This window comes from Hyposmocoma kahamanoa, unplaced genomic scaffold, assembly GCF_003589595.1.
Source record: "Hyposmocoma kahamanoa isolate Upper Pololo Valley unplaced genomic scaffold, ASM358959v1 78, whole genome shotgun sequence".
Classification (NCBI taxonomy): domain Eukaryota; kingdom Metazoa; phylum Arthropoda; class Insecta; order Lepidoptera; family Cosmopterigidae; genus Hyposmocoma; species Hyposmocoma kahamanoa.
The window spans coordinates 8,619,628-8,643,300 of record NW_020653945.1 but is presented as its reverse complement, the minus strand read 5'-3'; the positions used below and the strand labels follow the sequence as shown (position 1 = coordinate 8,643,300).

General features: G+C 37.0%; 5 protein-coding genes across 5 annotated transcripts; 1 reads left to right on the top strand and 4 right to left on the bottom strand.

Annotated features, from left to right (window-relative positions):
* Window positions 1-484: 484 nt before the first annotated feature.
* LOC113233398 (nucleoside diphosphate kinase) lies at window positions 485-1,110 on the bottom strand. Its single transcript, XM_026468519.1, has one exon. It carries the CDS (start codon window positions 1,038-1,040, stop codon window positions 579-581), a length of 462 nt encoding a protein of 153 aa, XP_026324304.1. The 5' UTR covers window positions 1,041-1,110; the 3' UTR covers window positions 485-578.
* A 996-nt stretch (window positions 1,111-2,106) lies between these two features.
* On the bottom strand, window positions 2,107-2,798 carry LOC113233304 (DNA-3-methyladenine glycosylase 1-like). The gene has a single exon (XM_026468382.1). The coding sequence runs from the start codon at window positions 2,796-2,798 to the stop codon at window positions 2,217-2,219; it is 582 nt and encodes a 193-aa protein (XP_026324167.1). The 3' UTR covers window positions 2,107-2,216.
* Window positions 2,799-2,949: 151 nt separating this feature from the next.
* On the bottom strand, window positions 2,950-3,830 carry LOC113233397 (DNA-3-methyladenine glycosylase 1-like). The gene has a single exon (XM_026468518.1). It carries the CDS (start codon window positions 3,812-3,814, stop codon window positions 3,215-3,217), a length of 600 nt encoding a protein of 199 aa, XP_026324303.1. The 5' UTR covers window positions 3,815-3,830; the 3' UTR covers window positions 2,950-3,214.
* A 1-nt stretch (window position 3,831) lies between these two features.
* Window positions 3,832-10,360, bottom strand: LOC113233396. Its single transcript, XM_026468517.1, has 4 exons — window positions 10,232-10,360; window positions 7,649-7,802; window positions 4,741-5,525; window positions 3,832-4,646 (listed from the first exon to the last, which is right to left on the bottom strand). The coding sequence occupies exons 1-4, from the start codon at window positions 10,274-10,276 to the stop codon at window positions 4,398-4,400; spliced, it is 1,233 nt and encodes a 410-aa protein (XP_026324302.1). The 5' UTR covers window positions 10,277-10,360; the 3' UTR covers window positions 3,832-4,397.
* A 3,175-nt stretch (window positions 10,361-13,535) lies between these two features.
* Window positions 13,536-23,103, top strand: LOC113233399 (anaphase-promoting complex subunit 15B-like). Its single transcript, XM_026468520.1, has 4 exons — window positions 13,536-13,730; window positions 21,765-21,861; window positions 22,583-22,765; window positions 22,919-23,103. Exons 1-3 carry the CDS (start codon window positions 13,611-13,613, stop codon window positions 22,759-22,761), a joined length of 396 nt encoding a protein of 131 aa, XP_026324305.1. The 5' UTR covers window positions 13,536-13,610; the 3' UTR covers window positions 22,762-22,765; window positions 22,919-23,103.
* Window positions 23,104-23,673: the final 570 nt, after the last annotated feature.

Here is a 23,673-nt window from a genome sequence, read left to right as displayed (position 1 = left end):
AGTATCCTCATGCGAAAATGTTAATTACCAAAATTTTTGCAAAAATGTGGGTAAGCAATAGACAAAAGATTAGCGTTAAAAATTGAACTACTAATTAAGTTGTTATTCCTGTCACTCAAAATCACATCCAATCAATTTCCTTGCACAATAACACTCCAGATTATTTTTCTTAATCAGTCATTAGACAAAGCACTCTGCTAATTAGCATACATTGCCTTGTAATTATTATCAAGAATATATCAGTTGAGATTTCGGACTATTCATATGATATACAGAATATAAATTAATTTTTAAAGTATCATTTGGCACATGCTTGATATTGTTATACCATGGTGTCGAGTTATACAACTGTCCTGTATCATGTTTTGATCAGCAGCCTTAGTTAAGTTCCCAATAAAAAGCTTTTTTATGGTATGACCTTGACCTTTAAACTACATATTTTATTATCTAGGAGTAAATGAAAATCAATACACTTAATTAAGTAGGTATCTTAGTTTATTAAAAATGCATAACCTAACTGCACACTAGAGTGAGATGTAAAAGTGGAATTGTTGCACTTAAAATAGTTATGGAGGATTTTACTCGTACACCCAGCTTTCTGTTGCTGGGGTCCAGCCGATGAGTTCTTTCTCCGTGAACCACAGACCGATTTCCTTGTTCGCCGATGGAACGCTATCGGAGCCGTGGATGATGTTGCGGCCAACGTCAATGCAAAGATCACCACGAATTGTACCAGGAGCAGAGTCGGCGGGATTGGTGGCACCAAGTATCTGACGGCCTGTCTTCACAACATTGAGACCTTCCCATACCATGGGAACTACTGGCCCAGAGCTAATGTATTTAAGGAGACCCGGGAAAAACGGTCGAGACGCAAGGTCGCTATAGTGCTTCTTTAACAGCTCTTCAGAGGGCCACATGAATTTAAGGGCAACCAACTTGAATCCTTTCTGTTCAAAACGTTGGATGATGGTACCGACGAGTCCTCGTTGTACGCCGTCGGGCTTAACCATGATGAAGGTCCTTTCGCGTGGTTCAGCCATTGTTAATTTTAGGATTTCGTAAAACGTGCAGATTAGGTTATGATTTACAGAAAAGTGGCAATTCGCGCAAGTATCGCTCCGGAATAGTAGTGTTGCAAGGAATATTTAAAATATCGATAGTTTTTGTGACTCTAAAGACTAGTAACAATATTAACAGTATCGATTCACAGATCGACTAATACCTTATGCTATCATAATAACACAAGTACGGATGGTAATTCGCAAAACGTAGTAACATGGCTTATACGTGTGCACGCCTGCCTCGCACCGCCTCATGCCCGGACGCACAAATTCTCGAATAGGCGCCGCGCAAACATGTGTCTTGTGTTAGATACAAGCAATTGGTAAGAATAAGCAAATATTCTATTTTTATATAATTAACATGAAATCGACAGTTGCCGGTTGCGGCAACCGGGCAGTCACATACAGTCACCCGTTGCTGCAATCAAATAGTAGACGTGTTTATTGTTGTGGTTGTGGTAGGTTGAACAAGAGTACCTTAAATTTAAAATTGTTCGGCATTTCATTTCTATTTCATAATCATGCTCCATAATCAAGATACCAATCCACGATGCTGGTATAAAATGTCAATACATAGGTACCAACTGAATTTAACAAGTGTTATTTCAATTTAGCACGAGAATACTGTGATCAACACCTAAATTTTTTCAAATTATATTTATAACCTATAAATACAGCTAAAATATTAATGTAACAAACAACCCTGCGCTCCGAACGAAGTGTAGGCATTTATGCGCCGAACGTGGGAGTTGTCATTAATTGTTGACAACGATATGAACTCTATGCTATTGATAATAAAAGATGCTATCGATGACTATGGCAATAGTAAAATATGTGATATTTATAATGGTAATTAATAGAATTAGTATGTTATGTCCATAGTATTACATGTCACTGCTTCCGACATTGTAATAAAATTGCTTCTGATTGCTCTCATATCGATAATAAACTATACAGCACTGTGTTGAAATCGAGTAAAAAAAAAAGACGGAAAAACGTCACCTCACCACTGGCAAGCAAAACATTAATTTTGTGTTGCCCTTTTTATGTTTTATTTACCCGGTTATATGACAGATATACTGAACCATGAAATTGATATCGTCTGATACATAAGCACCACCATGAGAGTTATTGCGACATTGAATACTATGAAATTTAATTTCTTCGGCTTATACAGTCAACAATGTGATCATTTACTAATCCACATGCTTGCATAAAAGCGTAAGTAATGGTTGATCCGACGTACTTAAATCCCCGCATTTTAAGGGCTTTAGAAAGTGCAACTGATTCAGAACTTTGTGTTGGAATTTCTTTATGATGTTTCCAATTGTTAACTATTGGTTCATGATTAACAAAACTCCAAATGAAGTTGGAGAAATCTTCACCGTTTTCTTGCATACTCAAAAAACATTTTGAGTTGTTTATTATGGCTTCAATTTTTCCTTTGTGTCTTACAATATTAGGATTAGTAATAAGCTTGCTTAAATCTTTGCTTGTCATTTTAGATATTTTTTGTGGATTGAACTTAAAGAAAGCTTTCTTATAGTTTTCTCTTTTCTTTAAAATTGTGATCCATGATAATCCAGCTTGTTGACCTTCCAGACACAACATTTCAAATAAACGGAAACTGTCACGTTCAGGTTTACCCCATTCTTCATCGTGATATGTAATATAAAGTGGGTCTTTGTTTAGCCACCCACATCGTACTACAATTTCTTCAATGCCTGTACTGCTCATGATTGTAGTGTCTTGTACTTGCAGCCCTTTTTTATGGCTACATACGTTCCTCTCGAGGCATTTAGAATCACTTAAGGCTTTTCTGAACCTACCCTTAGCTTAGTGTATTTTATTAACAAATACTCTCAAATCACACAAAGTATTCTTTCTTTTAGGTTAGTTGCAGATATCGTTAAGTATATTCTGTTTTTAAAGGCAACTAAAAGCACAATGTATTTTTCATATTATAATAAAGTTATAAATGTTAACAGTTGTACATACATGTACTTCACAATCACCCTCACATAATCACTTATCGCAATCACAAAGATACATCGCAATATATATTTTTTAAATTCAAAGTGACATTTAACAAGGTTGTTACATTTCTAGGATCACTAAATTTTCAGGGAAGCTTATAATTATTGTAATAAAGTTCATGCGGTGTAATCAAGATTTTGTTTACGGAATTCGCATTCCATTATATGATCGTTAATCATCCCAACCGATTGCATAAAAGCGTAACAAATAGTTGTACCTATATAATTAAACCCAATTTTCTTTAAACCTTTCGACATAGCTGCAGACTCTTGACTTTGGGTGAGAATGGTATGGTTAGTTTTCCAATCGTGTATAATTGGTTTGTTATTGACGAAACTCCAAATAAACTTTGAAAAATCTTCACCATTTTCTTCCATTTTTATGAAACACTTTGCGTTATTTATTATTGATTGTATTTTTCCTTTATTTCTGAGAATAGACGGATCCTTTAAAAGTTTTTCGACGTCAGCTGCAGTCATTTTAGCTATTTTGTATGGATTAAATTTATGAAACAATTGTCTGTAATTATTTCTTTTCTTCAAGATAATAATCCATGACAGACCGGCTTGTTGACCTGCTAAACATAACATTTCGAATAAACGTATGTCGTTATAAACAGGGATTCCCCATTCCTCGTCGTGATATGTGATATACAGCGGATGTTTGTTTGCCCAGCTACATCTAACAATTTCTTTCGTGTTAGAACGCTCTGTCATATTTAAAACGCGTTAGTTTCTTTCCTTATTAGATATCGATTTTTGTTGTTACTTAAGACTCGGGTAAAATAAAATACGGTATATATTATTGCAACACTAAAAAATCACATTTTGTTTGTGTGTGTGAATTGATATACGAATACGGCACACGACGACGGCGTATCGGATCTGCTATCTTCTTATTTTGTTGTGCGGTCCGATATATTAAACAAAATCGGTTGTCTTCATTTCATAATTCACCTTCTTAAAACAGTTAACGTTCTTAAAATCTGCTCGTAACTCGTTGTTTGTGACTTGTGTAACTAGCACATTATCTATATTGTTGTAATAATGACACTTTTTGACAACATAAATCTTGTCATGAATTCGCGATCAATAGTTATCACCAATAGTTGCCAGTATCTTAAATTTTCCTTAAATGTATGAAGAGTTTACGTCTGCTGTGTTGATTATAAAAATGTTGGAGATTCACTGGGGACGAATCAATCTTTTACATCTATAGAAATACATAAATCTGCTCCATACATAATGATTTTATGTTCACATTTGATTGTGTAGGAAAGATTAAAAAGTAGATTTTATTTCAGTCATATAAACTTGGTGTATTTAAATTAAGATATCCCGTGCAAATTATCCATTTTGGGCCTCCGAAGACTTTAGCGAGAGGTGCTTGATGGTTGCACCTATGGGGCTTTATGTAACGTCGCGTCTCAGGCCCTGTGACTAAACTCTTCATCAACCTTATATTGCTGTCGCTCAGTGTTCCGTCTGACAACTGTTGTAAGAGTGGCAAATAGTCAGGCTTTGCTAACTCGTTTGAGATACGTTTCATCTGGAAATGAAATATGAATCTTTGGAAAAAAATCTTTGGTATGAACCATATTTGGCTAACCCATATTTGACATAATATTATTTGATTTACTTACAACTGCTTTCAACTGTGTGTCCGTTAAAGGTGTAGTGATTGGTCCAAGCAAAAGGACACTGCTGTTTTTCTCAAGACTTTCAGGATCTACAGATATTAACTCTTCGCTCGCGTTACTTTTAATTTCGTCATTTATTATCAGAAACATAAATTCGTTATTAGCTTTTTTATATATCTCCGACGGAGCATCCTTTTCAGAGACATAAGTTTTATAATGATTTGAGTCCTGCTGTGGAAGAAGTTGATTCAATAATGTTTTGTACTGGAATTTTTTTAAGTCCTGTTTTTTCGCTGGATATTTCCTCTTGCAACAAAGCGCTTTGAGTTGAGCTACAAGAATATCGAAAAGTAGTTCTTTCTTTGCATCATCGTCATCTTCAATTTTAGGATCTTCCTGTGGACGGCTATAGAGCAAGTTATTTAGTTTCTGAAGGGCAACGTACTCAGTATCAGGCTCTTTTGACTTGAAATTGAATGGTTCTACTGGCTTATTTTCCAGCCTGAAAAAAGCTTGGCCTTGTGGGCTTTCTTTTTCTGATCCTACTGTTCTGAATCTTTTGTTGTCATTTTGAGCATGGTGTGTAAATAAACCTAAACCGTGGCTTTTACTCGCATCTGAGTAATCGGTGCCTGAGAATTTATTATCTACAGAGTTTTTAGTTTCACTGCCAACGGCTACTTTTACAATGTCGCTCAAATCGTATACATTTTTCTGAGGTTGTTCATTTAGTAATTTAACAAGTTCTTCATCGGACAACTTTGAAAGTAAGTACGTGATGTCGTTATCTGAAAGCAAAAGAAAATATTTGAGAGGACTAAATTAAATATCTGTTAAGCCATAATCTTCAATACAATACATTATTTATTACATTCTTTATTGCACACTGGGACAAATACAGCATAATACTAAAAAATATAAAGACAGGTACAATAGGCGGCCTTATTGCTATATATGTAGCAATCTCTTCCAGGCACCCTCCGGGTTACAGGAAAAGCTATGCGATAGTAATTAACTGAGGGCGCACCAGAATATGTTTTTAAAACACATTGCACATACACAAATTTAAAAAGAAGAATAATAAAAACAGTCTGAAACAGATATCCAGAATAATAGTAATAAATAAATAAAATACATAAACAAATAAAAAAAAATACATATGAACACACAAAATGAAAGTAGGATTATATAAAACACAATAATATCAACAAATAATATCTAAAATAGGTAAGAATAGGAGAAAAACTTAAATAATAATAATTAGAGTGTAAGATAATGAGTTTTGAGTACAATCTTGAAAGACTCGTACTTAGCGCGTCTGATCGATTCAGGCAGATAATTCCATAGCTTGATGCTTCTAACCTTGAAGCAGTTCAAATAGAAGTTACAAGAATGGATAGGACAGTTGATAGAAAGAGTAAGAAAAGACCGTGAGGTGCGACTGAGAGTAGTGCTATGAAACACGAAACAATTTTTGAGGTAGGGAGGAGAGGTGGGATTATAGGGAACAGAGTAAAGAAGGGATAAAAGGAGTAAGTCCCTTCTACGACTGATGGGTAACCATCCAAGTTTGGATCCGAAGTCAAAGACATGGTCAAATTTACACAACCCAAAAATGAACCCAATGCAAAGATTCTGCAACCGCTCCAACTTATTGAGTAAAGCCTCTGACAAGTCTGGATAACAAGCATCCGCATAGTCTAGTATAGGCAGAAGGAGTGACTGTGCCAGACTGATTTCCTACCTATGTTTTGGGACGTGTAAGCAGCAAACATCCTCCTACTAACCTCGGTGACCTGAGGTTTCCAAGTTAGGCTCTTATCAAAAGTGACCCCAAGGTTCCTGACGGTGTCCCGTATAGGGATTTGAATACCATCGAGTAAGATGGGAGGCAATAAGCAAGAGTCGACACGCGATATGAACCGGGGGCTGCCAATAATTATACCCTGGGTCTTGATAGGCTTAACTCTGAGACAAAACGAGCGACTACAAGCGAGAATCCTCTCAAAATACCTGTTAGTATTTTTATTGGCATCAGGTAAGTCAATTAGAGTGACTTGTGAATATATTTGAAAATCATCTGCATAGAGATGATATGAAGAAGTGAGTGAAAAAGTGATGGAATTGATGAATATTGTAAACAAAAAAGGGGATAAGACGCCATCCTGCGGCACTCCAGCTGTATCGTTACACCACGTGGAAAGTGAATCATCACAGAGCGAAGGCGCTGCCGACAACCGTATAAGATACAGTCAAGAGCACGTCAAGCTGTACCTTATAAATTACTGTCAATGAAATGCCAAGAGAACCAAACAGAGCAAGTAATATTCGAAATCGACAATACTGAAGGCGTCTGAAGACATTGCTGAAGTCCAATAACGTGAGGACAGTAAGCAGCTGATTGTCCATCCCTAATCGCATGTCAACAGACATTTCTACAAGAGCAGTAGTCGTACTATAACCCGAGCGGAAACCGGATTGAAATTAGTTCAAAGGTTGTGACGGGCAAGAAAAAGAGTGAGTTGGTGGTGGACTAACCTTTCAAGGACCTTGGAGAGGAAAGGTAGAAGGAGATTTATTTTAGAGATTCGGAAAAGGAAGTAGGATTAGGTTTTTTCTGCAGAGGGATAATTTGGGCATCTTGCCATGCCGTAAGAAAACACCAGATGAAATAGAGGAGTTAAGGATCTTGGTCATAACCAACTAACCAAATAACTGGAGTAAGGATATCAATGAGAGAAGTGATCATTTTACGATTTATGCTGTCACACCCAATGGCATTCGATGAGATGGCAAGGTTGTTGTGCTTCTTAACTTCACAATTAGTTACTCGACTAAAGTGAAACCCCCGTTTCAGTATTAGGTGTTGGCAATGAAAAGAGACATAAATAAAATCTTCATAAATACTTACCAACATTCTTTACTATAGAGGTTTTGGGCAAATCTTTTTCGTTTGGCAAATATCCTTTGGACACTATTATGTCAGCCACGTCATTTTCGGGTCCACTGTTATCCATAAAATACGAATGTTGGTTTATTAAGGACATCGACTTTACTGTCTGAAACTGAAATATAATATGGTTCTAAATATGGGATTGAACTTATAATAAGATGGTTCTATATCTATATCTATTTTTATTTGCAAAATCTGATCCATCTTATAATGATGACGTTGCCGCTGATGTGTATAAAATTAATATTATTATTCATATAACCATAGAAACGCCCGAATCACATGAGTTATTCTAGCGAAGATAGTATGACGATTGTGTTATTAAGTCGCTTCATTTATACTAAGATCTCTGGGGCATATCAACTAAAGTTATAGACTCAGTTATTGATCTTATTTCACCACATTTAGCTGTAGCTTTCAACAGGTGCGTTGACGAAGGTGTTTTTCCCGATTTAATGAAATACAGCAAGGTTATTCCCTTATTCAAAAGCGGTAGGAAAGTTGATCCTAGCAACTTTAGGCCCATTTCAATTTTACCAGCTTTAAGTAAAATATTCGAAAAGGTTATGCTGACTCAATTACTGTCCTATTTCGGTAGGAATCATATTTTTCATAGTGAACAATACGGGTTTACTAGTGGTAGATCGACTAGCGATGCGGGGGTAGCGTTACTAAAACACATCTTTGATGCCTGGGAAAGGTCCCAGAACGCTATTGGTATTTTCTGTGACCTCTCAAAGGCATTTGATTGCGTTGATCATATTACTGCTAAGCTGGAACATTACGGTGTAAATGGCAAGGCGTCGAAACTTGTCTCGTCATATCTCAACGGAAGAATTCAGAAAGTAGACATAAACGGTGTGACTTCTTTGGGTTCTCCGGTAAAAATGGGTGTTCCGCAGGGCTCAATACTTGGGCCTTTCTTATTTCTGATTTATATTAATGATCTGCCATTCTTTGTTAAGGACCATTGCGAGATAGTGTTGTTTGCTGATGACACATCCTTGATTTTTAAAACAGACAGACATGACATTAACTATGACCATATTAATGATACCCTCTCTAAGCTAGTTTATTGGTTTAATGCTAACAATTTATTGCTTAATGCCAAGAAGACAAAATGTTTTAAATTTCAATTACCTAACGTAAAATCGACTAGTCCAAGCATAGAAATAAACGGAGAAAAGTTAGACTTTGTTAATAAAGCAGTCTTCTTGGGAGTGACCTTAGATAGTAAACTTCAATGGTTTCCACATATATCTTCCCTGGCCAGCAGGCTAAGCTCCGCTGCATACGCAGTCCGCAGAATACGTGAGCTTACCGATGTTAGTACTGCTAGACTAGTTTACTTTAGTTACTTCCATAGTATAATGTCCTACGGGATTCTCATGTGGGGTAAAGCGGCAGATATTCGAACCATATTTGAATTGCAAAAACGAGCGATTCGTTCTGTGTACCGTCTAGGCTCTCGGGTTTCTCTCAGAGAAAAGTTTAAGGAGACTGGTATCATGACTATGGCACAGTATATTTACTCAAATATTATATATGCTCGTAAAAATATACATAATTTCAATAAGAAAGAAGATATCCATAATATTAACCTTAGAGCTAAGTCCAAATTCATGGTACCACGATTTCGTTTAACCAAGGTAAACAACTCTTTTATGGGGAACTGTATACGTTTTTACAATAAGATTCCGGAGCATATATTAAGTTTATCATTTCCTAAGTTTAAAAACTACATTAAAAATATTTTGATCGAAAAATCATATTACAAAATTGAAGACTACGTGTTAGATAAAGATGTATGGAAAGACGACATGGCTCCAGAATCCACACACATTTGATTCAAAGTGTATTCCGTAGCATTTAAGTTTATTTGAAAAGAGCAATCCCTAGAGTTTCTTGCTCGTTCTTCTCAAGGAGGTCAGCGTAGTGAACGAGCAGTAGCTTAAATGTGACGATTTCAAGTGTAAATTTATTTTACCTATGGAATAAATAATCTTTGACTTTGACTTTGACTTTGACTAAATTATTAGTTAATACGCTGAGTTTTCAAACCAAGGTAGTTTAATATCTTATGGTTCTATTTTCTGAATTACTCTTTCCAGCCTAATTAAATATCCTGCATTTAGTGTACGTACATGCTTTACGACACGGCGAAGCTGGAAGCTGGTATGCACAGGGCGACTAGGTATAATGTGCCAACAGTGCACGTGTTTTTGTGATTTTAAACTTAACTTACGTGTTCCTGGGTAAAAATAGCTAGCAAATATGACGGAGTTAAATAACAATATAAGTTAGAAATATTATTGCGAATCGTGAGGGAGAGTATTTAATGGAACCTTACCTTAGTATATTCTAGCTTAGAAAGTAAGTAATCATGTGTAATGTATCTTTACAAGATCGTGCAAATCTGGATAGAGAGCCAGGAATGGGCTCTCATTATATTATCCTGTTTTGAAAAACTAGCTCGCGTATTAGGCGTTTTATCCTTTCCTTCCTTCTTAAATCTGATTTTGTAATTTAAAATTTACGTACCCATAACAATATGAAGGAAATCCTGTAATCGATGTGCGTGACCATGATTAATAAATATTATAAATATGAACAGAAGCCGAAAATTGAAAAAAAATTAAGTTTGATTGAATTTCACGGATGGCTGGATAGTAATTAAATTAATCTCCCATCGGAAAGTTGCGTATCTTGTAATGTTTACGGTACTAACAATGCACAAACGATCGTTAAAATTTGTTTGACCCGATAAGATGCCAATGTTGATGTTGGGTGTGATGTCCCAATGGTTTTATTGGATTTCAGACCTGTTATTTTATTCACAGTAGCTGAACTGAAACTGTGTTCCTTAACTGTTTATATGGAGTTACCTGCGTATTTTTTTTATTCTACTATACCATTATGTAGCGGTGACGTACCTATTATGAAAATAATACACTAAGTTCACATTGACGGAGTGTTGCTTCTTTCTTTTACTTTGCTGGGTTATTTAGGCTAGCCATGAATACATCAAGCTTGATAATTTGAATCGTTTTTATCGCAAGCAGCTAGAGTAGAATTTAAGTGTCAAGCATGAAGCGCTTTAGCTACAGACAAACATTTTATGTAGTGTAGAACTGTGATAGGATTACATAAAAATTATGTAAGATTCAGTCAGTATTGATTCTGAGGGAGAAAAGGCAATTTTTACATAAATTTCTAATTGTTAATTTTTTTCCAAAAATGTTTTGGAACGTAAGCACGTGTTGAAGAAAACGATTATTGCAATACCAGATTTCAAGAGTCTTGCGTCAAGAGTGGGTCCGCCCTATTATAAGGTGCCGCTCAGTGGTGTCAGGTTAAATGTGGTTAAAAACAGTAGATTGAGGAAAAAAAACAACAGATAGGTACCTACTGAACTTTCATACTTTGAAATTCAAACTTTCTCACTTTCCAACAGGTGAGATGGAAGTCAAATGCACAATGCACACCTTTGTATGTACCTATACCTTGTTTGTTTGACAGCAATTATTCCAATATATTTGCTATAATTAGTGTTGGTCATAAAAGACTTTCCATTTTGAAATATCCTGTAAGGCCCACCTTTAGTTAGTGTTTTTCAAAGGTCTTTTCCTTAGAGGTTGAAAAAAATAATCGATTGTATGTACATACAACAAGTGCATAAAACATTCTAAATCCTGACCATCCTAAAGAAGGGCCAGATCAAGAGTACCCTTAACCGACGAGCGTGTATGAAACCATTGATGCGTGTTGATGAGGCGAAAGATGTGTGTCAGGACCGTAGCAGGTGGAAGACTGTTGTCTCTGCCTACCGCGATGGGAAAAAGGCGTGAAGTATATGTATGTATGTATGTATAAAACGCGGCGTCTTACCCGAGATGTGTATATCCTTAGGGTAAAATGGGTTTTATGAACGAGTTATACACTCTGCTTTTCACTTCGATTGCGAGGAAATTAAACAGCAATATTACAAATATCGATTATTTAATTAAAATTGAATGTAAAATTACAACAATTTGTTTATAAATTTCTAATGTGCGTGGCTGTTGGCGCAGGCGTCATTGCCTCGGTCTTAAACGACAACTTTTTTTTATGCACTAGAGCTTAAAATCCTATTTTATGTAGACTACACCCAGCATAAATACGCATAAATACGAACTTTAAGAGCATGAGAAGTGAAAACCTTTTTCCTTTCATTCTTGTCTTTTTCGCACCCACATAACATACAACCTGGATGGCAGATTCGATCGCACAGGCAGGAGACTGCTCACACACTATCCTGCGTATGGCCCGCGTATGGAGCCTCCCATTGACGCATTGCAGGATTGTAGGTAGCGATGGGCGAGTCGAGTTATTTAACTCGAGATACTCCTATAACGAGTCAACTCGAGTTACTTTTTCATGAACTCGAGCAAACTCGGTTGACCCGCTCCGCTCGCCGTTGAACCGAATGACCTTCACGGCACATAGGCAAGTCGAGTTATTTAACTCGAGTTACTCCCATAACGAGTCAACTCGAGCTACACTTTGTGAACTCGAGCTAGCTCGGTCGGTTCGGTGACCTTCGGTCTCGCTCGAGTCGCGGTCGACCGGCGGATCGTGTCCAACTCGGTGAATCGTCGGTTCCCTGTGAAACTCCTAGTTGAGTTAGCAGTCAAGTCAATTCAAGTAACTCGAGTTAAAACAAATACAACTCGCCCCATCGCTAATTGTAGGATGTCTTGCACGCCGCGAAGACGTCGTGACTACATTTATAATACATATAAGAACGGCAAGGCGGACTGCAATTCAGGATAATGAATTTTTCGCCCTTTTCATTTTCCTCCTTTAAATAGCCCATTCACTACTTGCATGGCAGTCGGCCGCACAGGCAGGAAACTGCTCACACACTATCCTGCATTATGGCGTACGTATGGAGTCTCGCAGGACGCATTGCAGGATAGCTTGCACGCTGCGACTATATTCATAGCCCTGCATTACGCGGCGGACGGCTTTTAAACTATCCATTTCCTGAGTTCGACATTCATTATATTGCATTACAGTGCGCCTAGCATGCATGATTATAAATGTAATATATAAACGTATTCTTATGTTACCTAAAGTCTTTGACTGGTTTTTTTCTTTGCTATTCGCGGTTTTCAGCCACTTGTTTATGAAAGAAATAATCAATGTTGCTTTTTGGCACCTAAATCACACTTAGGGCCGTATTTCAGAACTATACTCAATGCTCAAGTCAGGACTTGAGTATGATTTGAAGCACTAATACTCAAGTCCTTGAGTTTAGGGTCGTATTTCCAGTGCTTGAAATCATACTCAAGTCCTTGCCATTATGGTCGTATTTCCAGTGTTTGAAATCATACTCAAGTCTGCTCAAATCCTGACTTGAGCATTGAGTAGAGTTCTGGAATACGACCCTTAGATTAATGTTCTGAATTTACATATACCTAACATATATTTTAAATACTGTAATAGTAATATGTAAATACATTCTTTGTGTCTAGGGAAAAGAAGCTCCTGCTTATATAGGTTGGATCTGTTGCGTTGCTTTATTTAGGTTTAGTCGATGTTTAATTTAAGTAATGTTAGTTTGAAGGTTGTTAAGTTTTATTTATTTTTTAGGTAATTTCATAGAGCCAAAGTTCAGTAAAACGGATCTCCTTGCGATAGTGTTTTGTGCATGTTCTGTGGTATGGTATGGACTGACCACAGACTATTAGATTGGGACTGACAATTGACATTGATAGTGACAGGACAGATGCGCACAGATAATTCTATTTTTGTTGTTTTATTTACATTATAATACTCTAAAAAACGCAGAAAACTCGACACTGATTAAATCTTAATGGCGGTAAGCAAAAAGACGAATAAGTCTACACTTTGGAATTAATATTTTTCTGTCGCGAAGATGAATATTCCGTTTCCCGTACTAACGCCACGGCTAACAGATTCCAAGTGGTTTAACGCAGACAGTCCCTGCGACGAAGAAGCGGAACTTTGGGCTTTGGAACAAGCAAACCACCAATGGGTAAGTGCGTAGTCCGCAGATATTCCGAATTCATTGCAACTACAAAAAGAATTCGGAAAAATGCATCGTGATAGAGCTCTTCCGGCTCCAATAAATGAGTGAACTGATTTGAATAATTTAGCAAAGATTTTTATAAAAAAATCATATATATGTATGAAAAAACCACAACTTGACAAGAAGAGGACTCTCAACTTCACACCGGCCAGTATGTAAAAGATTGCACATCCATGCTCTGACACTTCTCCCCAATTATTTACACCTGTTTTTACTTACACTATCAAAACGATTTGTCAGTCATGAACACTCAGTACACACCCATTTATCTACGGCAAAACTCATACTTGCCCTTTAACAATGCTTTCGCTAAACTTTTTTTATTCTAAAATTTATTTATTTGTATTCAGGTTACAAAGACCCATAAATACTTATAGGCTAACATACATAATAATATAATTAAACACTAATGACTAATTATTATTTACACTTATATATCTAAAGTAGTTGATTGGTTTGCTGTTAATAAGGAGCAGGTCCTTAATGAGACAAAAATAAATTGTGTGAAATTTACATTACCCAATGTTAGAGAGACGGTTACTAACATTGTAGTTAGAAACGAATAATTGAATCAAAACAGGGTGTAATGTTTTGATGTTATCTTACAATCCTGATAACTGTTAATAAAATTGTATTTTTTGAGGGGTCCACGTATAAGTAAGTTATCAAAGCGGTTCAGCTCTGCAGTGTTAACAATTAAAAATATACGGAAACTTTCAGATGTCGAAAGCGCTAGATTGGTTCACTTCAGCTACTTTCGCAGTCTAATGACATTCCGCATTTTGCTTTGGGGTAATGCAGACGATATCAATAGAATCTTTGTCCTGAAGAAATGTGTGGTTAGGGTAATTTAAAATCTGGGCCCCAGAGTATCTTTGAGAGAGAAGTTTAAGGAAATTAATATTCTTACACTAGCGTCACAGTACATCTATGAAAATGTAATTTATGTTAAGAGGAATAGTAATCTCTTTATGAAAAATATTGACAGACATGACATAAGGAATGAAAACAAACTAGCTGTTCTGGATAGTCGTCTTCACAAAGTGACAAATTCATATAAGGTGCAATGTACAAAAATACACTTAAACAAGATTCCGGTTGATATACAAATTTTTCAAACACGAGGTTTAAAACTATAGAGAAACAAAAGCTTTATACTAAAGGTTATTATATAACTTCTGTGTACTTGGATGACAAAAATCCGTGGTAGTAACCCGTTTAACTCATGGAGGTAGTCTCGATCTCTGATGTTTGAAAGCAAAAAAAAATATATGTTGTAAAAGTTGAATGCATACAAATGTTATTTACAAAGAGCAACCCCTAGAGTTTCTTGCTCATTTTTCTCAGGAGAATCTGCCTTACAAATGAGCAGTAGAATTTGTTCAATGTGTTAATTTCAAGTGTAATAATGCTTACCTATGAAATAAAGATTATTTTGAATTTGATTTTGACACGTATTGTCGGCGACGTGTGATGCAATGTGGGTGTCCGATAGCAGGCCTCGGAAAAGTCGGTACATGACACCCTTCGGCCAAAACTCATCAATCATTCATGAAGGTCGATAGATGTGGAGTTGGTACTCGGACCACAAATGTATTAAAATTCACATTGTGGCGTGACTCCAACTGCACGACTCTCAAGGTAGCATTGTCTGTCACACGTATATTATACTCCACAATATCGGCAGACTTTGTGGAGTAATGAAGCCGTGACATGTGTAACAATGTCGTCGGTATCGCAGACGCAATAAATGATTAGGGATACTTCTTTTTCCTTTCCACCTTTTTGAAACTGTTCTCGATGCACTGATCAATTTTTCTCGGTGGTACTGACGACACAGCTCCAGACATAAGTATCCCTTTCGTTTTCATTTTCTTCCCCTTTGTTGGTAACTGCCTGGGTTGTGGTTGTGGAGCACTGAGTTGGTTAGCAGCGGCAACAGCAGCGTAGTCGCGTTGAGGGGTCAACGGGGTCTCGACGCGCGGGGAAACGCACTTTGTGACAGTGGTCGGTGACGTTAAAGCACCAGCAACCATGCACTTAGTTTCTAAATATTTGGAGCTTTATAGTATCCTTTACTAATTCTTCTCTAATAAAATGAGAGCGAACATGTTTTGTCTGCTGTTGTTGCACTGGATTTCGAGCTATTGTCATAGCAAATTGACTATCTGTATGTATCTTGATAGGCAACTCATCCTTGTCCGTGATTTCATTCAAAATTGCTGTAGAAATATATTATAATATATAAGCTATAGCTTCTTTTGTAGCTTCTGAAAAGTTGATGTACTCAACTCTAGCTGTCGATAAGGCAGCTATCTTTGCTTAGTGATCTGCCAAGAGATGGCTCCATTTGCCATCTTAAACACATTGCCAGAATATGACCTTCTGTCAACTATATTTCCAGCGTAATCAGCATCTGCCTAACCTTGAATATTTCTACAAGACTCGTCTTTAGCGTACACAAGTAATGCTCTTGGCACCCTTTAATTATCTCAAGATCCTTTTAGTAACGATCCAGTGCACTTCATCATAACCATTGCAGAACTGACTTATGAAGTTTACTGCTTGGCTATATCTGGCCTTGAACGTACAGCTATATACATCAGTGATATCCTATCCGCTCTCCGTAGGCTAAGTTTTCATTTGTACACTCTTGTCCTTTTTCACATTGTTGTCCAGGAGCAGCTGGTGTACTAACTGCCTTGCAGTTTTCCATCTTAACCTGTGAAAAAGCTTTTCAGTGTAACCCTCTTGCTTGATTTGAATACACGGTCAAAAATTTTTTTGTTTGATCTCTATCCCAAGAAATAGTTCAACGTTTCCTAGATCCTTCATTTCAAATTTTGTTTTTTATTCTTCGTTGTTGTAAAAGATGAAATGTCATCTAATATTATTAAGCTCTTTCCTGTAGACCTTGTGTATATGCAGGATTCATGTTTACAGCGGCGCTTGAACTTGAGGCTCTGTAGCTCAGTAAAAAATTTAAGGTTCCAGGATCGTGGCGCTTGCTTCAGTCCGTAAAGAGATTTCTTTAATAAGCATACGTGATCTTCCTTTTTTTTCTGTAAACAGTGATGGCTGCTGCATATAAACTTTCTCATTTAGATCACCATTTAAGAACGCGGTTTTAACGGCCATGTGATCTATTTTTTTTGGCCAAAGCAATCGGCATTTTTAACGAGCTGTGTCTCACAATAGGAGCAAACGTCTCGTCGTAATCAATGCCTCTTCTTTGGCTAAAGCCTCGTGTAAGCAAACGAATCCTGTAACGTGTTTTATTCTCTGTTTCCTTTTTAGTTGCTTCCTCAGGCTATGTTAAGAAAAGTCACGTTTCATTTTTGTTTAAAGAATCCAGCTCCTCCTGAATCGCCTCTCTACATTGCTTGGCGTCTCTTGGTGACAATGCCTCTTGCACTGTTGTAGAATCATCTGTTTCTGATACTGCTTGGTAGGTGATAAAGTCAGGAAATTGATTGGTTTTTCTTTCTCGCTGTAGGTTTCTCCATTCCACCACTATAGATTCAGGTGTGGTCTCCGGATCATATATTTCCCTCTTCAGATGACAATCATTGATCTTCTTCGTCATCTACTTTTCAGTAACTTCATCAACCTGATCTCTATCACTTGATTGTAGATACTCTTCATAATTTTTCTGTTCTCGCTGAACACTTCCTCTGTTTTGTAACGGTTCGTAATGCAGATCGTCATAGAAGTCCTGCTTCCTGCAGTATTGCTCGGGCCTTTTAAGCGATGCACGATGATACTATTGGCACGGTCAGCAACACCGTTCTGCTCCGGTGTGTATACAATCGTAACTTGACGCTTAATACCATGTTCTCTCAAGAACTTATCGACTTTCATGTTAACGTATTCGCCCCCTTTATCTGTCTTCAACACCTTCAGCTTCGTCCCGGTTTGAGTCTCTGCAGATTTCTTAAACTCAAAAGTCACACTTTTCGCTTTGAGAAAATACACAAAATATTTTTCGCGAATAGGCATCGATAAATGTAATATAAAAACGAAGACCTCCGAAAGACTTATCACTCTTTGGCCCACTAATATCAGAATGTATCAATTCTAGAAGATCTTTAGCTTTCGTAGCTTTATTGCGTTCAAACGGCTGTTTGCCCTTCAAACAGGCTACATAGCCCAGTTGACTACTAGAAATATTAGGAAAACTCACCCCATTAGCCAGGTTATGTTTAAGAATAGTGAGGTTACGAATACACAAGTGTGCCATTCTTTTATGCCAAAGCTCCAACTCGTTGCTTACTCCTGTCACCATTCCGTTGGCCCGTGGGAAGCATTAAAGTTTATAAACGCCCCTATCAAGTACTCCTATCATACATGGTTGACCCTGTATCGTGCACTCACACATATTGAAGATATCGCACTGTACCAAAACGTTCTCCATACGCTTTACCTTCATTTATGCAACACACTTCGACCTTCCTTCCTACTTTCATAAACTTATCCATCCAGTCGGTCCTATAGCTCATATGTGCTGATGCTCCGGAACTTAAAATCCATTCTTCTTCCTTGGTCTTTTCTTGAACAGAAGTCAGTTCCGTTGCCGTATGACTCGTCTTGGATGGACGTGGATTCTGCAAGCAGTCGTAAGCTTTATGTGGTCCCTCACATATGAAACACTTGACGATCTTCCTTTGTTTGTCCCTCTGAACAGGTTTGTTTTATATTTTTTCACTGTAATAAGTGCCGAACTCTGCCCTGTAGTGCTCGGACCTGCGCAAACTTCGCTCTCATCTATAGTGCGCGCGGAACTAGCTGGCCGCGCCTTAGGTATGTGAGCGGTGGGACGGGGAGGCGGGGGCACTTGATGTCATTACTCAGAATACTCAGTTCGGCGCCGGACTTCGCGGCGGCAACACACGTTGACAGTTCTGGCTAGTTTAGACAAAACGCACAAGAGATTGCAATGTCAAGATGAGTCCGCCGATAAAAAGACAATCTAAGGAAATAATATTTAAAGTGCATACGTTTTTTAAAAAACGGAAAGCCGATGTCAATAGTTTAGAATATAAAACTGATGCGAATATTCATAAATTAGTGGCAGAAGCAATCGGGATATCAGAACGAAGTGTAAGGAGAGTGATTGCTCAAAGTAAAACATCCTTGCAAAATACAGGGGAAGCAAAATTTAGTTCTCCACGAAGGCCAAAAGAGATAAAAAAGAAAATACAAGTTGATGATTTTGATTTAGGAGTGATAAGAAGAAAAATAAATCAGTTTTATACGGTACAGAAAACAAATCCAAGTCTACGAAAACTAAATGCTGTGTTAAAAGAGGATAATATTTTAGATTGCGGATTAACTTATTTAAGAGAACTTTTGCACAAACTGGGATATTCATTTAAAAAATGTAAATCGAAGAGATCCCTTTTATTAGAGAGACCAAACATTGTTGAATGGCGAGTGAAATATTTGAGGGCCATAAGAAAATTCAGAGAAGACAAACGAAATATATTCTTTTTGGACGAAACTTACGTTAACCAAAGTCATAATGTCCAAAAATGTTGGCAATCTTCGTCGGAGCCTGGTGTTTATGCAGATATAGGCAAAGGAAGGCGTTTAATAATAGTTCACGCTGGTAGTCGGAACGGGTTAGTTGACGATGCTCTGCTAATTTTTAAATCAGATTCAAAAACAGGAGACTATCATGGAGACATGAACTCTACAAATTTTTACAACTGGGTTGATCGAAAGTTAATACCTAAACTTCCACCTAACTCAGTCATAGTTATGGACAATGCAGCTTACCACTGTGTGCAAGTTGAGAAGAAACCGACTATGTCCTGTATGAAAATTAATATGCAGAATTGGTTGCAAAATCATAACGTGCCCTTTTCTCCCACGATGGTCAAAGCTGAACTCTTGGGCTTGATTAATACGACCCAATCAGAAAAAATATACACGATTGATGAACTTCTGAAAGGTGCAGGTCATACTGTTCTAAGACTACCTCCATATCATCCAGATCTCAACCCAATCGAGCTTGTGTGGGCAAATATAAAAAATTGCCTGGCCAGAGATCACATTAATGCTACATTGGACGAGAAAATTACAATACTAACAAGACTATTTTCTGAATTTTCTGCCGAACAATGGCAAAAATGCGACGACCACGTACAAAAAAACGAACAAGAATACTGGAATCATGATATGAGATATGATACTGTGATGGACGAATTCATTATAAACTTACAAGATGATTCTGACTCAAGTTCAGACAATTCAGAATCAAGTGATTCAGAGGATAATATGTCAGAGTAATTTCATATCTATAAATACAAAGTCGTGTTAGTTACACTAATTAATTAATAATAATTTCATAAATGATTCAAATATGTCGGAAGAATTTCATTTAATTTGTTTTTGGTTTATTTTACTTTTAATTGCAATGTACGGACAACAGCAAGTCCATCAATACATAAATGTCAAATTTATCCAATCAATTTTATACTCTATTCCCTGGACTTTAAGTTGAAAATCAATTGAGGAAATCTGACAGTTTGTGGCGGCCTGATGTGCTGCCGACTGTACATTGCAATTAATTAGATAGGTATAATATAAACTTGTAAAAGTTCAATTGGCTTTAATTTTTTCTTTTCAATAACTGAACAATTATTGTTCACGATATCTCGAGATTGGTCGTCACTGTCTAATCTCATGTGCGTTGCGAGCAGCAAGCAACCCGCCCCCTCACCCCTGTCCCTACCTAAGGCGCGGCCAGCTAGTTCCGCGCGCACTATAGTTGAAACAGTTTTGTTTTATATAATCAGTGGTTAATGCTATGTTGGTATTCTCTAATGCCAACCTCCCGTGACACCCAGGACATGGGGTCAAAGGGTAAAGGTTAGCAAATGACCCCCCTAAATCCCCAAAAAATTGTGTCGGTCCATCTACCAAACACCCTGTATAATATAACGTGAATAAACCACAACTAAACAAGAAGAGAGTTCTACGAGACGATAAAATATATTTGAAAAATGACTCAAAAGAATGCACATTCATGCTCTGACACATCGGAATTTCATTTACTTCCATATAATGTGTACAGTCGATGCTCTAAGATACATGAACCCCTAGTTGACCTTTTAAAATTGAAAGAGAATTTCAGCTTTTTGGTTGAATTTATATTTATTTAATGTAATTAAAGATCAAGTTGACTTAAACCACTTCTCATAGAATGTCATATGCAGCTGATCAAAACTGTACATAAATTTTCATTAATAACATAGTGCGAACTAAAACAACTTTGCTAATTACAGGCCTACCGCTTAACTGAGTTGGTTCGTGAGGTAGCTGCGCGGTGCGGGAGGAGTGGCAGTTTACGTAACAGTTATGTCACGCTGCACACGGGGTAATTTCAGCAAGATTTTTCTGACAATGTTCTATAACAAGTTGATAGAAAAAAAGTGACTAATGGCTTGTCTGTTCATTTTAATTGTCAATGAAATAGTTTTTTTTAAATTATTGTTTCACATAACTACAATAAATTGACTAATTTGGTAAGCAGTTTTTTCAATCAACATGTTATTGAATATCATCAAAAAAATGTGGTAGCGTGACATAACCGTTACATAAACTGTTACTCCTCTCTCAAGGCGCAGCTTTCTCAGAAACCGACTCAGTTAAGTGGTAGGCCTGTAGTTTCATACCATTCACTGAATCATTCACATCTTTCATACATACACCGATAAACACTGTATCGTGGTCTGACGTCATAGAGGTGTGCAGTCTGTGTGAGTAGTTTTATGAGCAATCAGTTGATTGAAATTTTACGGCATGGAATTTACGTACCTATATAAAATAGTGGGGAGTAAAATAATTTTGTAATTGTCTGTGAATATGTTTGTATTTTGTCTAAATATAACTGCACCTTTCTGTTATACATGATAATAGTAATATGTTTGATATTTTATAGTGGATTCTCTCACATTAATAAACTTTTGTTTACAGCTAAGTTCAATTGGTCAGCAATATACAAAACGCGCACCTCTCGGCAAAACGGACCCTGAGCCAATGGAAGAAGAGGCAGATACAGATGAAGAAGAAGGTATAATATTTTTTCTGTACCGATTGTATAATTTTTTTCATGATTATATACAGACAAGAACAGATAAAGCTTGACACTTTGAACAGTCTTTATCGCAAGTGGCATAGAACTGAAATTAAATCGTAAGTGTCAAGCTTGACTCTTTATCATCAGCTTACACGCATCCACTGCTGGACATAAGCGTCCCCCTGAGCACGCCAACTCTCCCGGTCTTGTGCCCCCCATATTCTACCGCTCCTGGCAACTTTTCTCAAGTTATCCGTCCATCTTGCCGCAGAGCATCCTACACTACATTTGCCTTGACGTGATCGCCACTCTAGAACAAATCTGCTCCATGGGCCATTAGCGCTCTTGTAGACGTGTTTAGCCCACTGCCACTTAAGTCTTACTGATTTTGCGAAAAATGACGGTCTCTTTAATTCTTTGACAGATGACTTCATTAGGAATTCAGTCCATCAGAGTTCGCTTCGCTTGGTCGTTTCTGTCACTGAGGGTTTCTTGCCTCTGGAACTATGGAACGTATATAAACAATTTTATTTACCTTAACTACGATTATAAATTCGATGCAGTTAAATCGTTTTAAACGTTTTTGTTAGTACTATTATTAAGTTTACGTTCCTTGCACAATCTTCATATTGTAAGGAACTGTAAGACTATTCTTGTGGAAATAATGATTAAAATTTTATTAAATATATTAACCATTGTCATATAATATCTACAGGAAATGACGAATCCGACGAATCTGAAGAGTCTCATGACGAAGACGAGGAAGAAGAACTCAGAACATCATATTCTCCAGCGAGAAACAATAACGAACTCGAGCCTGACAGCTTGGACGATCTCAATGATGCACCAGATTTGAATACATCCGACCAAAGTGCTCTCTGGCCTATACAATAAGCTTGTATGTACCAATAATTTAGACTAATTACTAAAAAGTAAGATTGTAAATAAAGTTGATAAAGTAAGTTCTTAAATATTTTTTTTTGTTTTTATTGCCTACATATTGATGGTTTTCGAGAATAGCGACCAATCCTAAAAACACCAATTTTTTCAGGCTGGTGCGGCAGAAAGCCGGCGTTTCGATCGGCGTTACACAATTGACATAAAGTTCAATATGCTACGTACGATTTCGCTACAAAAATTGGCTTTCATTCCATTCCGCAACAATGTAAAAAGTTGGGCCTACATTTTCCAAAAGTTATTTTGTACCGTCGTTCACAACGAAATTGTATTATTATTAATATCCAATTGTTATACAAGAAAAAATTCTCATTGAGAGACTGACTTAATTTCGACAACACATTAATTCGACGGAACACATGTTCGACAGGTCACTAGTCCGACAGAACACTGCTTCGACAGCGTGCCTTATTCCAGCGTGACCATGGTAGAGCTTTTGAAATTTGACTATCCAGATAAAAAGACGCTATTTAGTCGGGTCTAGTCGCAAAAAAACTAGATTTAGTCTGTTCGCCGTTCAAAAGTTATAAGGGTGTTTTACTGTCCACGCTGGATTAGCTTATTCTAATTACACTAAAACAAAAGTGATTCAGATGCCGACAACACATGTATTCGACAGGTCACTATTCAGACAGAACATGAAATATTTAATATAAATATTTGCTGTACTGAGAGACTACTTAGGGACCACTTCATTCTTGAGCGGAATATCTCATACGTGGGCCGCACTATAAGTTTCCGGAATGAATAAGAAAAAAACACAATAAATGGTCAGAAATAAATGTATTGTTTCTCAAAATATTCTCCGTTAGCGTTAATGCACTTTTTCATACGAATGAACCAATTTTG